Here is a 16,438-nt window from a genome sequence, read left to right as displayed (position 1 = left end):
CGTTAAGGAGAATCCAAAGGGTTTTTATAAATAAATTCAGGACAAAAGGGTAACTAGGGAGAGAATAGGGCCCCTCAAAGATCAGCAAGGCAGCCTATGTATGGAGCTGCAGGAGATGGGGGAGATACTAAACGAGTATTTTGCATCAGTGTTTACTTGGGAAAGGATATGGAAGATACAGAATGTGGAGAAATAGATGGTGACATCTTGAAAAATGCCCATATTACAGAGGAGGAGGAGGTGCTGGATGTCTTGAAGCGAATAGAAGTGGATAAATCCCCAGGACTTAATCAGGTATACTCTCGAACTCTGTGGGAAGCTAGGGAAATGATTGGGCTCCTTGCTGAGATATTTGTATCATCGATAGGCACAGGTGAGGTGCCAGAAAACTGGAGGTTGGCAAAAGTGGTGCCACTACTTAAGAAGGGAAGTTGGGAAAAAGCCAGGAAACTATAGACAGGTGAGCCTGACATCAGTGGTGGGCAAGTTGTTGGAGGGAATCCTAAGGGACAGGATTTGCATATATTTGGAAAGGCAAGGACTGCTTAAGGATAGTCAGCATGGCTTTGTGTGTGGGAAATGCTGTCTCACAAACTTGATTAAGTTTTTTGATGATGTAATGAAGAGGAATGATGAGGGCAGAGTACTGACGTGATCTATATGAATCAGCAATCCTTCAGTTCAACAGTCTCATCTGAGCAACTCTAAGTCAGCGGCAAAATTCTGTAGGCAGAATAAGTTTTTTGATGATGTAATGAAGAGGAATGATGAGGGCAGAGTACTGACGTGATCTATATGAACTTCACTAAGGTGTTTGACAAGGTTTTTCATGGTAGACTGGTTAGCAAGATTAGATCTCATGGAATACAGGGAGAACTAGCCATTTGGATACAGAACTGGCTCAAAGGTAGAAGACAGAGGGTGATGGTGGAGGGTTGTTTTTCAGACTGGAGGCCTATGACCAGTGGAGTGCCACAAGGATTGGTGCTGGGTTCACTACTTTTCGTCATTTATATAAATGATTTGGTTGTGAACATAGGAGGTATGGTTAGAAAGTTTGAGCTATAGGAAGAGGTTGAATAGCCTGGGTCTGTTTTCCCTGGAGCATCGGAGGCTGAGGGGTGACCTTTTAGAAGTTTATAAAATCATAAGGGGTATGGATAGGATAAATAGACAAAGTCTTTCCCCTGAGGTAGGGGAGTCCAGAGCTAGAGAGCATAGGTTTAGGGTGAGAGGGGAAAGATCTAAAAGGGATCTAAGTGGAACTTTTTCATACAAAGGGTGGTATGTGTTTGGAATGGGCTGCCAGAGGAAGTGATGGAGTCTGGTACAATTGCAACATTTGAAAGACATCTGATAGGTATATGAATAGGAAGGGTTTAGAGGGATATGGTGCGGGTGCTGGCAACTGGGACTAGTTTAGGTTAGGATATCTGGTTGGCATGGATGAGTTGGACTGAAGGGTGTGTACATCTCTATGACTCTGTGACTCAATATCAAAAATTTGAATTTAGTTGTTCAAATATTTTGTGAACAATGCAGTCAGTCACAATTACTGATGTAGATATATTAATTTAAAATGAAAACAAAATTAAAAGCAAGTGCACTCATATTCTGCCTACAGAATTTTGCCGCTGACTTAGAGTTGCTCAGATGAGACTGTTGAACTGAAGGATTGCTGAGAGGATTAGATAGTGCACCATCTCGAGGTAGTGCAGAGCAGAAAAACAACATCATTCTCAAATAGTGGAAGCAGCTGCTTATCTAAAGATAGCACTGCAGAATATAAAATCGAGTACCTTGTAAAACATAATGAAAAGAGTTTTTATTTTGATATGAAATTGATCCCTCTTTGCAACATTCCTCTTTTCCTTCCACACAACTTCCTTCTCTCTCCCACTCCCGCTGTGGCCTCCCAACCTTCCCCTTGTCATCCTGTCATTCCCAGGCAAAAAGGAGCCTGGACCTCAATACAGCCTATGTCCATTCCCAGACCAATCCCCAATGCAGGACATTCACGCTCTTAGTCCATGTGTAAGCCTCCTTTTACTGCTCCCTCCTCGCAGTGCAGACCTCCACCCTACTCTCTGCCCCTACTCTCAGTGCTGGCCTTTGTCACTGGAGTCCCAGCCTCCCTGGCCCCTTCCCCAGCATTGCATGTAACAGTGATGACATAACTGAACACAAATCGGTGACATATTTGCTGTATGTGCTGATGTTTCCTTCAGTCTTCCCTATCACAATCTGTATCTGCATATACTCAATGACCATCACTCTGAATTATAACAAACTCTGTCCTGAAGCCCAAGGATAAACCACATCCCTTTTCCATATGTTGTACAATAAATTGGAATAGAATTTCTTCTTTAGTCCACTTGTCTTCCTACATTTGCTCAATGTTAGGCACTTTGAAGCAGACCTGGTTTACAGATAATGCAAGCTGCATTTAGAAGGGTTGTTTTGTATTACAGACCCAAAAGAAATCCAAAACCAAAACAAAATATGATTGTGGATTAACATGGCAACAATCACTGATACCCCTGTCAGAAAATGAAACAATTCAGAATGTTTGAATCATGATTTTTAGAAATGCACAATATAGATAAATAGAGGTGTGAACAGATGGTTCTCAAAATTATCTACCACAGAGCACAAAAAAGGAAGCATCAAATGCTAGTTAACAGTAACACACCATTCATGAAGCATGGTGAGATCTGCTGTTGCTGTGTTCAGATTTTTAGAAGATTTTATCTTTTGACAAAATTGCCTTTTAAATGTTTAGCAAATTCAGTCAACTTGGCTGCAAGAATTGGCTGTATGTTTGTATTGTATTACAGTGAATGGTGCAAAACTCAAAGCAGTTACATAACCAGGTCATCAGTCAATGTTGTTCAGCTTGGTGCTGTGAGACACCTACATGGGAAAGAATTGTGTCAGAATAAGGAGGTGGATTCTTATCCCAGACTTAACTGTTGAAATTGTGGAAAGCTCTTCTTACTCCTGCTCTTTGTCCCTCTATCTGTAAGTGATTTTGTTATGAAATGTTTCACACATCAACTTCAGTCCCTTTCCCTCTGTCAGGATTAGGTAGTGCTTCTTGGATGGGACCTTACCTGCTCATATTTCCAGATACAGAAATTTAAAGTGAGTACCATTCCTTGTAACAGGAGAAATAGAAACCCTTCCTGTGGTGATAATGCAATAGAGATTGCTTTGCAGTGAGGAAAACTTAGAAGACACCTTCTCTTTCTGCATGTGGGGTCAATAAAACTATAGGTCCTAAACCCTATTTCATTTCATTTCTGGGTCAAGTGCACACAGGTGGGAGAATCCCTAGCTCCGTACTGCCAACCTTTACAATGGCCACTTACACTCCCCATTTTCAGTGCAGGATGCAGATTAGAATGGAGTCAGGATAGGAAACCAGAGCAGAAATCTTCCCTCAGCTCCAGACTGGAAATGTATTGGATGCAGTTCAGGGAAGGTAAACTCAACCAACACCTGAAATGGGTATGTTTTCTTATGAGGGCAGGTTGGACGAGGTAGACTGGAGTTTAGCAGAGTAATAGGTGACTTGATTCAAACATATAAGGACCAAAGGGATCTTGACAGGGTGGATGTAAAAAAGAATGTTTCCTTCTTTGGGAGAATGTAGAATTAGGGATAAGGGATCGTCTAATTAAAACAGATAATAAGTTTTTTTTTTCACATAGAGGCCAGTGAGTCTTCAGAATTTTCTTCCTCAAAATTTGGGTAGAGAAGAAGAGTTTATGAATATTTTTGAGGACGAGATAGATAGATTCTTGATAAACAAGAGGTTGGTAGGTTATCAGGAATCAGAATAAATGTGGAATAATCAAAGCAACATTTGTCCTATTGAATGTTGGAGCTTGCTCAGACGACTGAGTGTCTGAACCCCAGCTCTTAATTTGCAAATACAGGGAAAGAACTGGATAAATAAGCAGTTGATCAAGTATACTTTCTCTGAACTGCTTCAGTTTATTTTCAGCCTTCCTTAATTAAATAGGCCAATACTGTGAGCCATGGTCTCACTGATGATCTATATAACTGAAGCATAACATCAATTGTTTTGTATTTAATTTCCCTTGCAATAAAATGCCAATATTCTATATGCTTTCCTAATTAATGTATTTCATTCTATATTACTTTCCTAAATAACAGGAAGACAATCCCAGCTCAGAGTTTATATATTACTCAACCATTCTTCACTATCTATTCAACAGTTCAAAAACTTATTGAGAGAAGACACTTAGTATATCATTGGTGAAACCAAGTTAGCAATAAATTATTATGAATACACTACGGTAATAGCATTCCTCTTTGTGGATCCAGAAACATTGCAGAAGAAGCTATCTCTAAGCCCAATGAAAAGGACCTGCCGAACATCCAGCCATTCTGACAGAGCTAAACATCTTGGTTAAATGAGGTAGTCAGTTTCAGGTCAGCGATCTCAGTCCTTTACTAAATATGAATCTGATGGAATGAATGGAAGATATATGGAGGAACTACTGACAGTGAATGACATCATTGATAAGAGCAAGGGCATGAATTTCTAAAGACTCATTTTTCAGAGCTTGAAGAATTGTCTGCAGTATTAAGTGAAATATCCAAGACGTTTCAACACATTGCACCAAGTGTAAAATTTTCAACAGATAGTCTCAGCCAAAACAATGTGATTGTCAGAGTTAGGAGCCCCCTCAGCTCTTTAATGAACTGTGGAATGAGCATCTTCCTTCGAGATTTCCTGCCTAGTCCGAGGGTGTAAGTGGGATGATAAAACACTGTCAAAGGAAAGATTTGTGACCCCAGCAGGGGTAAGAAAGACTAAGCTCAATAAGCGTTCCTAAAGCTGTAGCAATCATGGAAATAAGAGTAGCAAGGAGAACTGGGAAAACTGGAGGTCATGCTACTGGATCCGAGAGACTGCAATAAGATAAACTTTTCAAAGGTACAAGAGGTTAGCCTCTCAAACCATATAGATGTGAATGGGAATGGACAAAGGATGTGTGATGTGTGACTTCTTCAACCTGAAGAGAGTGTACCAGAAGGATTCAGGAATTCAGAATAGCAGAAACGTCCTCCACAAATGTCCTGCCATCAGCGTAACACAAAATAGTGCAAACAGTCATATTTCCTGCTTTCTTTCCCTGTACAGGAAGAGAGTACAAAATGTCTGGGAGAACAGAAGATTGGGGAGATCTGTGGGGATGGGTTTCCAGCACAGATCATTGACAGCCCAAGACTGTTTGACCATTCACTGTCTCATACAGTCAACCCTAAAATGAGTGACAGCTTTCAACATATCTTCAACCTCTTACAGAATCTTTTATATATTAAAATGCCCAAAGACACAGCAATTTAATAATCTTTTACCTGTCTACTTAATAGTGATAAGATTTGGAGGTGCTGGTGTTGGACTGGGGTGGACAAAGTTAAAAATCACACAAAACCAGGTTTATTTGGAAGCACTAGCTTTCGAGGCACTGCCTCTTCATCAGGTGGTTGTGGAAGATGACAATACAACACAGAATTTATAGAAAAATGGTTACAGTGTCATAGAATTGTAATGATATATTAAACAACTTTAATTAAAAATCACACAACACTAGGTTATAGCTCTTAAACAAATTGAGATTAAGTTTTTCATCTTTTAGAATGGGATATGGTGGTTTTGGTTATTTAATATGTAAATCCCAGACTTACCTTCTCATGGTGGTATCAGCTTATCTAATAATAGGTGTCATCTCAGCTCAGACAGTGCATTAAATGTGTGAAGGTAAGTCTGTACCAATGTTGAGTCAATTCTATTTCTAAAGTGGAGCTTACAGAATCTTACTCAACGTTGCCATTGAGGCAGCAAATTACATTTCCTGTTTGGGCAAGGTACTTGATCAAAAAAAAAAGCACAATTAAAATCTGGTTTAATAACAACTGTTGTTATATAGCTGCTGACAAAGCAATCAACAAGGACAGTGTAATCGAAACTAGGAGAAGATGCAAGCCAGATCTTTGGTTTATTTTGATGACATTTTGTTACATCACCCTCCCAACTCTTCTCCCTATCATTTTCAGAGAGGCCAGACGTTTAATAGCATTAGGCTGAACAGTACTGTGCTATTGCAAAAACAAAGTCAGCCTAATGTGGCGGCTGATTTGGAGATTTGGTCATACAGAGTATGAGTTGCCTGAACCATGAACCCCTCAGCTGTATAGCTGCTCACAGGTTCTTGACAGTGGAGAAGGAGACACCAGGTGTGGAAGCCAAGGGAGAGGAAATCACCATGGGGTCAAACATTAGTTTTTGAGATACCTATACTTCACTCAACCTGTATTTTGAATGATATTAGAAAACTTTTTGTAGTATTTACACTGTATTTCATTTGTAAATGTATAATGGAAAAATGTGATCTGCTGGTAAATGCATAGAGCTGGCAGCCCAATATTGGAGATTACTACCGGAGTTGGAAATGGTTGTGTGACGCTCAGTTCAGATTTTAACATCTGCCAAAATGCTCTTGAATTTTGCCTGAAAATGATTTTTAATCAGATAATTGTCAAATTTTCTTTTGAAAATAATGATTGAATCCACCTCTAGCATACTCTCACACAGAGCTGCTGTTAGGAAATTGATCTCAATGAGAATTTACACCAACATTTCTGCTGCATTGAGGAATTTTATGTATAGCAGAGAGAGCAGAACTTTTAATTTAATAAAAGGAGACAGGTGAGTCAGGTAGAGAATTGTGATTTCAAAAATCTGCTCCCTGCCCCAAACCTGTTTCAAGCTTAGCATTTTCTGGCTTTAACTGAAGCCAACAGGACAAAAGGAAGTGGGTTCTAACCTTAAATATGTTCATGAGGCTATGACTCACATTTGTGTTCTCCATATGAGGTTTATATCATTGAATGTATTTTCAAAACATTGAGGATGCAGCCACCACCTCAATGCAAGAACCTGTTGGAATCAAAAAGTTGATTTCACACCCACCTCCTGGTCTCAGTTACCTGCCTGAGGAATCCCCAAATGATCATGCACTCCAACCCTCCATCTCTATTAGGCTTCCTCCCTGACTTCTCCACTACTAAATAGGCTATCATTGACCAGAAACCCAAACACATAAACACAATGGCTGCAACAGCAGGTGGGAGACTAGGAATACTGCAGCAAATAACTCACCTCCTGACTCCGTAGAGCCTGTCCACCATTTGCAATGCACAAGTCAGAAGTGTGATGGGTGCATTTCAACAACACTCAAGAAGCTTGACACCATCCAGGACAGAGCAGGCTGGTTTGATTGGCACTACATCCACAAGCATCCACTCCCTCCACCACCGACAGTCAGTAGCAGCAGTGTGTACTACTTATGAGATGCACAGTGGAAATTCACCAAAGATCTTTAGGTAGCACCTTCCGATCCCATGACTACTTCCATCTAGAAGGACAAGCGCAGCAGATATGGTAGCCATCACCTGTGAGTTCCTTTCCAAGCCATTTGCTGTTCCCTCACAGTTGCTGGGTCAAAATCCTGAAGTTCTTTCCCTCACGTCATTCTGGTCTATCTTCAGCACAAGGACTGCATTGGTTCAAGAAGGAAGCTCTCCACTACCTTCTCAAGGGCATTTGGTTTTGGGCAATAAATGCTAGCGAGCCTGCAATGCCCACGTTCTATGAGTGAATAAATAAAAAAGACCCCAAACCTCCCAACCATGACCAGTCATTGTACCAGCACATCTCACCCCAATGCCCCCCTTATGCCCCACTTCCTTCTATCAACTAAATCCTCTGGTTGCCATTACCCTCTCCAATTAATCCAATCCCCAGCCTCTCTCTGCCTTCTCATTCTTTTTATCTTTTACAAAGGGGAACATGTTATATTTATCCACTCTGTCCAGCCAATTCACAATTTTGTAAACTTTTATAAAATCTCCTGGTCAGTAGTCTTCTCTTCAAGGTGAACAGCTGCAACCTCTTCAATCTATCCTCATAACTGAGGGTTCTCATTCCTGGAAGCATTCTAGTAAATCTCTTCTGCAGACTTCCCAATACGTTCACACCTTTCCTAAAATGTAGCATCCACAACTGTACACAATATGCCAGCTGAGATCTAACAAGTACCTTATACAAGTTCATATTTACCTTCTTACTCTTGAACTCTATCCCCCTATTAATAAAACTGAGAACACTACGCTAACTATTGTCCCTACCTGTCCTGCCACCTTCAATGATCTATTCACATATACACCCGGATCCATCTGTTCTTGCATCCCCTCTAACATTGTACTCCTCCCTTTTTTTTATTGTCTTTCAGTGTTCTTCTGACTAAACCACCTCAGACTTCTCTTCTTTGAACCTTATTTGTCACCTATCTGCCCACTCCACCAACTTTCAAAGTCCTTTCGGTGTCCCATGCTGCCCTCCTCACAGTTTACAGTTCTTCCAAGTTATGTATCACTTGCAAACTTTGTATTTATCCCTTGCACACTAAGATCCAGATAACTAATGTACATCAGGAAAAGCAAGAGTCCCAAAACTGACTTCTGAGAACCCCACCACAAAACTTGTCTTCATAAAAGTCTAAATGAGATTAATAAAATGTTTGTACAGAAAATTAGTTAATGGTGTATGTATTAATAGAATAAAAAGTGTTTTAAACTCCTGATGTGGAGCTGTGGCATGAGATACTTGAGATGCACAGAACTTGCCCCATTTGGTACTCATGATTCCAGCTCCAGAGAAAATGCAGACTGGTAGCTTGGCTCAGTATTGGAGCTTAGCCATATGACTTGGAAATGAATGTGGTAGTAGTTAACACTACTTAAATAAACTACCAAATTACAATGATTATATAATGCCGTTTAGCAGGTAGACATTCTGAATTATTCCCCAGATGAACAAGTAAAATGATTCAATCCACAATATGTAAAGCAAAATTACAAATTGGTGCAAACTGTGTTTGTGTATTATAAATAATTTTAACAGAAAATAATATATTAATGAAATAAGAGTCAGCATGGTGCCCTGTGTGTTTTTACTATTTATTCAGATCCAGAGACATAAGGCCTCAAATCTCTAATAGAACGGTAAAAGTTTAATCTTTCCTTATCAGTAATACATAATAACTGCAATGACATATTGCAGAGAATCTTTTCATTGTCTCTGTCCAGGAAACAGATGTCTATTGATCAAGAGCACTTAACCATACTCTCTTATCATTTTGGACACTATCTTCTGAGCGTAAAGTTAAAAGAAAATGAAGTTGAAGCCCAGATTGAAAACTCCCTTGACAACAAATTGATTACATTGACACATGATTGATTTCCTGACATATTTTCTGAGCAAAGGTCCTGCACTGGGAGCGCCTAATCATAAATACTGCAAATATATCACTAATATAACAATGATTTAGCTTAAATAATTCACTATGTTGATTGGTTTGATCCAATCAGGAATTAATTGTAAAATATGCAGACCCAATGTTACATTTTTGGGAGAAATTTGCAACTATGTTAACTTTGCCTTGCCTAAAATGAATAAGAAACAATCCAGCTAAAAACAATTGACACTTTTTTTGACAGACGTAAGTCAGAATTTTAATGAGATCAGGTCATTTCTATTCCACGTAACAATTTAACCTGCAGGGGTTTGAACATCTGGTTACCTCATTCAGTTTGAAAAGACTTTAACTTGTGTGATGAAGAGATGATTGAACAAGTATATAGAAACAGATCAATCAAGTGTAGATTATTGTTGTACAGCTAGTATTATTCAGGACATCAATTGTTTAGTGATTTGTGAATGTCATGTTCCCTCTTTTTTTTCAGACAAAGTAGAAGTTAGAGTTGGAGAATATAATGCCATAGCTGACTCCTTGGAACTAATTAATAACACTCTTAGGTTTCAAGGTAGGACAAGTACAATGTTTACACATGATATCTTTGAAACTCCAGGGGGTGAGATCTGCAATTCAGAATTCACCTATATTCAGCGGAGCTAAATCTCCAGCATCAGTGATTGATGTTTCTTGCGTATGTTTAAAGCTGCACCCATCCAGACAAATGTGAGTATTTCATCAGATTTCTAATTGTGCCTGGTCTTATTCAATTTCTGATGAATGGTAACCTCCAGGATTTTAATTGTCAGCAATTTGAATGTCAAGTGAATGTGGTTAAAATTTCTCTTGTTGGATAGTTTTAGCCAAGCACTTGTGTGGTCCGAATGTTACTTGCCATTTATCATTCTAAACCTTTGTTACATGCAAGCACAGACTGCTTTGTGCTCATGCAAGAAATAGGAATTCAAATGGCATTCTTGATGTTTATTGGAAAGGAATTTGGGAGCACTAATAAAGAAGTCTTCCTAAAATTGTACAGAACTTTGGTGAGACCACATCTGAAATACTGTACGTAATTTTGATATCCATATTTAGGGAAAGATAAACTTGCACTGGAGGCCATACAGCAAAGGGTCACTAAATCAGTTTCTGGAATGAGGCATTGCTCTAAAAAAAAGATACAATCTTTTTTTCTATCGTTTATCAAAGCCCAGTGTTGTATATGTACTGGACAAATTGATAGAGGACTCCAGGAGAACAGGTAACTATCATTTATTTCATACATGTATCTGGAGAAACACACAGGAGGTCAAATCAATCTACTGAGTTGTGGATCACCTTCAAGCTTTAGACAGGCTACAGCGTGCATGTTACACTTCCTACACTTCAATATCCAAGTGTCAGATATTATCTTTGTTTCCCGCAGTCTCTATAAGCATTATCTGCTCCTCATCCAAGGCCTTTGTTACCACTGCTTCTAGCTATTAACCTTGACGGCCTGAATGCCTTGTGTGTTTTTTTTCATTTTTCTGTCCATCAGTAGGTTCCCACATGCTTTGCTACCTTTTCTTATTATTGACTATATAGCAAAACCGTAACTCACTTAACCCATTCCTCGTTATCCCCCTGCATTTGACCCTTGGTCTAGCCCAAGGTATGCAATACAGCGACATTGTCTTTTTCCTTTATGCTCTGCCCCATCAACATTGAACAAGTATTCAACTTAGGATTGTAAAAGCAAGCCATCTGTACAATTTGGTTCCTCACTTGAGTTCGCCGAACTAATGCCCCATTGTGCCAATTTCTAAATCCCTACATCCACCTTCTATGTGTCCACTTCATGTGATAAATTGAGCAAGTTAGAGATAAAATTAATAATCATGCAATAAAAAAAGGTTTGGGAGATGATTCTTATCTGTATATTTGTTACCTGTTTGCACAATTCCTTCTACCAGGTGGTGGATTTGAGATGGTCAATGTGATTTGCTAAGGCTCAGGCCTGTTGCTGAAGTATATACTATGTCTTATACTCTCCCTGTGCCTTGCCCCAGATTGGGCTGAGGTCATGGGGTCACAGAGTCCTACAGCACAGAGACAGACCCTTTGGCCCAAACTGGTCCATGCCAGTCAAAATGTCCATCCACGCTAACCCCATTTCCCTGCACTTGGCCCACATTCTTCCAAGGCGAAAGTGAAGACTGCAGATGCTGGAGATCAGGTGCTGGAAAAGCACAGCAGGTCTGGCAGCATCTGAAGAGCAGGAAAATCGACGTTTCAGCAAAGGGCTGATGAAGGGCTTTTGCTCGAAACGTCGATTTTCCTGCTCCTTGGATGCTGCCTGACCTGCTGTACTTTTCCAGCACCACTCTAATCTAGACCCATATCCTTCCAAACCTTTCCTATCCATGTATTTGCCCAAATGCCTTTTAAATGTTGTTAATGTATCCATCTCAACCACTTCCGCTGGAAGCTCAGTCCATATGCATACCACCCTTTGTGTAAAAAACATTGCCCCTCAGGTTCCCTTTTATTTTTTCCCCTCTAACCTTAAACTGATGCCCTCTAGTCCTCAATTCCCCAATGCTGGGAAAAAGACTGAGTTAATTCACCTTATCCATGCCTTTCATGATCTTGTAAACCTCTATAAGGTCCCCCCTAGTCTACTACACTCTAAAGAAAAACATCCTAATTTGTCCAAGCTCTCTCTATAACTCATACCGTTGAGTCCTGGCAACGTCCTTGTAAACTTCTTCTGCATTCTTTCCAGTTTAATAACATCCTTCCTACAGCAAGGTGACCACAACTGAACACAATACTCCAAGCGCAGCCTCACCAACATCCTGTACAACTACAGCATAACTTCCCAATTTCTATACTTAATGACTGATGAAGGCCAGTGTGTCAAAAGCCTTCTTCACTGCCCTGTCAACCTGTGACTCTACTTTCTGGGAACCATACACCTGAACTCCAAGATCCCTCTGTTCCATTACACTCCTTAAGGCCCTACCATTCACCATGAAACTCCTACCCGATTTGCCTCTCCAAAATGCAAGAACTCACACTTATCTATATTAAACTCCATTTGCCATTTCTCGGCTCACTTCCTCAGCTGACCAAAGTCCTGCTGCAATTTCTGATAACCTTCCTCACTGTCTGTGATCCCACCTATTTTAGGGCTGAAGTCATGGGGTCACAGAGTCCTACAGCACAGAGACAGACCCTTTGGCCCAAACTGGTCCATGCCAGTCAAAATGTCCATCCACGCTAACCCCATTTCCCTGCACTTGGCCCACATTCTTCCAAGGCAAAAGTGAAGACTGCAGATGCTGGAGATCAGGTGCTGGAAAAGCACAGCAGGTCTGGCAGCATCTGAAGAGCAGGAAAATCGACGTTTCAGCAAAGGGCTGATGAAGGGCTATTTTAGGTGTCATTCGCAAACTTACAAATCATGCTTTGTACATTTTCATCCAAATCGTTGATATAGATAACAGACAGTAATAGGCTCAACACTGACCCCTAAGGACTCCACTAGTCACAGGCCTCAAGTCCAACAAGCATTCTTCCACTATTACCCTCTGCTTCCTACCATCAAGCCAACTGTGTATCCAATTTGCTAGGTCTCTCTGGATTCCATGCAATCTAACCCTCCAGAGCATCCTATCATGTGGAACTTTATCAAAGGCCTTACTGAAATCCATATAGACTACGTCTACCGCCGTGCTCTTGTCAACCATCCTGGTCACTTCACCAAAGAATTTGTGAGGTATGATCTCCCACTCACAAAGCCATGCTGATTACTTCTAATCAAACCCTGTCTTTCCAAATGCATGTATATCTCTCAGAATCTTCTCAAGTAACTTACCTTGCACAGATGTTAGACTTACTGGTCTATAGTTCCAAAACTTTTCTTTGCAGCCCTCCTTGATTAAGGGCACAACATTCACTACCCTCCAGTCTACCTCGCCCATGGCCACCAATGATGCAAAAGTATTGGGTTAGGGTTATGTGTTTGGTTACTGGTGGGATAATATATACAAGGACTCGATTAGTTATTACATCAGTTGTCTTTCATGTTTTCCACAGTTTGTTTCTTTATATACTTCAACCAGTTATACCTTTTACAATCTCGCTGGTACCTTAGGTGCAAGTACACTGAATTGTTATAGATGGGGCATGATCAATTGTTCCTGTATCCAAATTCCTACTGCCATGTGATAATGCAATATTTCCCATTGCCCGTGTATGCAACAGGTCAACCCTCCATTGTTGCTCATTATCATCTCTATTCATTATATCGGACGAACATATACACCGAACAGGCTTCTACATGAAGCTAAAACAAGGAATTGCAGATCCTGGAGATCTGAAACCAAAGCAGAAATTGCTGGTGAAATTCAGCAGGTCAAACAGCCAGTTGATAGTAGAAAACAAAGTTAATGTTTCAGCACATGCCTGGCGAAGAGTTAACAAACTCAAAACGTTAACTCTGATTTCTTTCCACAGATGCTGCCAGCCTATTGAATATTGCCAGCAATTTCTGTTTTTGTTTCAGGTTTCTACACTGTCTGTATCTAAATGACTACTTGTGGTATTGCATATCTATTGCATCATTATTGCATATGGTGGTATATTACACAACCTTTAATAATAATCCTTCTTAATTACCCCACATTCTCTACCCTAAATAATGTCAAATGGCTGGTGACACTGGTAGAATTTGAATTGTCAGAACAATGCCAAACAATGTATTATTAAGTATAAAACATTCTGCATTAGAGTTAACTACACTTGCTAAATCCTCGAGCTAGCAGCAGATACAGTGGTGTCTCACCCTTCTGGATTTGTCTCAGCTTTTCCCTCATGTGCTTGAGTATCCATGATCCATTAGTATTGCAGACATCATTTCTGATCACATCATTACAGAGATTTTTCTACATCCAAATCAATTTATTAATGGGCCGAGCATGACTCTCTTGTACTGTGGCTAAGGTCTGAAGTCTCCATGTAAGATCTTGATCTGTGCTGAGCTGTCTGTCCTGATTTCCTTAAGAACTTAAAGCCTAACCCTTTTGACGTTAGCAAACCAATCAAATTTATTACTGAGGTCCTGTCCCTGTATCAATTACTGTAGGAGCATCACTGATCAGGTTGTGTTTCAGTTGACCTATTTCCTGGACTAGGATACAGTCATTTTCCACTGTCCACCTTTAAACTAAGCTGCCTATATTGTCATTGACCAAAGCTGTATACATTTCTCGAGTTTGACTGGAACATCACACAAATGACCGATATTGGAGATGTTTAGAAAAACAGGAACCAGTTCACGGTATACGTTATCCTATAAGATCCTACTGTTAATTAGCATAAGTCAGTAATCTGAAACATGCACTTGTCTAGTTAAATTCAACAAATTATTTAACAAATGGCACAGTCTCTCTAAACAGTAACCACCAATCATCCATATGTATCAAATGTGTGGTTACTTGTTCTCCATTACATTCAGTGTCCAATGTTGAGTGTTGCACATCACATTGTTTGTGATGTAGTGTATTCCAGTCAATAGTATGGATGTATATTGGGCAAGACTCCTCATTCCCTCTGCTAAGAACTCCAACCCTAAAAGTATTGCTGTGACAACAACATTCTGTAAATTAAATAAATAACCATCTTTGCCATCGCTGATCTGCAAGTCAAAATTAAAAATTATTAAGTAAACTGCTTCAACTGTGGCCAACGTTTCCAATTTCCTTTCCTTTTATGTCCATGCAAGCACATAGATCATTGGTCAAAATTACCTGGTATGACCCCAGCCACCAAGGTGAAAACCTAATCTCCCACAAGACATACCTCAGACTGGTCTGCTTTCACCTATGCCTCTGTATCAGACAGAACTTGCTAACCTTTAATCTCCTGTCACATCTTGTGTAGTAGCTTCTTGTACAGCTTCCTGACAAATCATGTAACCTTTTCACTTGCAGGTCCTACTTTCTCAATGCCAGTCACAACATTCCCTTGTCATCTCATCAGCCTTCTATCATTAACTCATATGCAGTTAATCCAGTTACTGGTGTATTGCTCTCAATTCTGTTAGGATACAAGACCACAAATGTGCCCATTCCCACATGATCTCTTTTATGGCTTTAGCTAATGCTTACTTTAACGTCCTATCCATTCATTGTACCATGTCTGAGCTCTGCAGGTGATAATTTTGTTTTGTTTCCACCATCTTCTTTCTTCTGAAGAATATAAGAAAGAGGAGAAGGTGTAGGCCATTCAGCCCCTCTCAGGCTTCTGAGGAGATTTCATAGAGGCGTTCAAACTCATGAATTAGCTGGATAGAGTAGATAGGGTGAATCTATTTCTCCTTGGAAAAGTGGGGAAAAAAAGAGAGGCACAGATTTAATGTCCAAAATATACAAAGATGATTTGAGAATAACTCACTTTCATTCAGCAAATAATCAAAAACATGGAATGCGCTGCTTGGAATATCATGGAGTTGGGTTCAATTGAGGCATTCAAGAGAGAGGGCTTTGGATGGTTGTTTGGAAAGCAGTAATGTGCATGCATATGGAGAAAAATAAAAGATTGGCACTAGGTAATGATTCCTGTTTAAAGTTCTGCTACAAGCAGATGGACCAATTGGCCTCCTCCACACTGTAACAATTCCGTGTTTTTGCAGCTATGTTCAAAAGTAGAAACATTGACTCATTCAAGTCCCTTCAGGACCTTGTATGTTTTAAAAAACTCACCCCTTATTTTTCTAGACTGTAAGGAATAAAGGGCAAGTCTGTCTCTAATAAAGGGCAAACCTGTTCTCTAATGTCAGTATATCTTTGGATTAGTGGTGCTGGAAGAGCACAGCAGTTCAGGCAGCATCCGAGGAGCAGTAAAATCGGCATTTCGGGCAAAAGCCCTTCATCAGGAATAAAGGCAGAGAGCCTGAAGGGTGGAGAGGTAAGCTAGAGGAGGGTGGGGGTGGGGAGAAAGTAGCAGAGAGTACAATAGGTGAGTGGGGGAGGGGATGAAGGTGATAGGTCAGGGAGGAGGGTGGAGTGGATAGGTGGAAAAGAAGATAGGCAGGTAGG

General features: G+C 40.1%; 1 protein-coding gene across 2 annotated transcripts in view; it reads left to right on the top strand.

Moving 5' to 3' along the window:
* gabbr2 (gamma-aminobutyric acid (GABA) B receptor, 2) overlaps nt 1-16,438 on the top strand; it is a 968,870-nt gene that overhangs the window by 794,047 nt on the left and 158,385 nt on the right. For both annotated transcript variants that reach the window (XM_043689956.1, XM_043689957.1), the window contains exon 9: nt 9,844-9,924. In XM_043689956.1, the coding sequence (XP_043545891.1) occupies nt 9,844-9,924 (81 nt within the window). The remainder of the gene's footprint in view (nt 1-9,843; nt 9,925-16,438) is intronic.

This window comes from Chiloscyllium plagiosum, chromosome 5 (assembly GCF_004010195.1).
Source record: "Chiloscyllium plagiosum isolate BGI_BamShark_2017 chromosome 5, ASM401019v2, whole genome shotgun sequence".
In the NCBI taxonomy this organism is placed as follows: Eukaryota; Metazoa; Chordata; class Chondrichthyes; order Orectolobiformes; family Hemiscylliidae; genus Chiloscyllium; species Chiloscyllium plagiosum.
The sequence above is the reverse complement of the archived record's forward strand: the minus strand, read 5'-3'. Positions and strand labels throughout refer to the sequence as shown.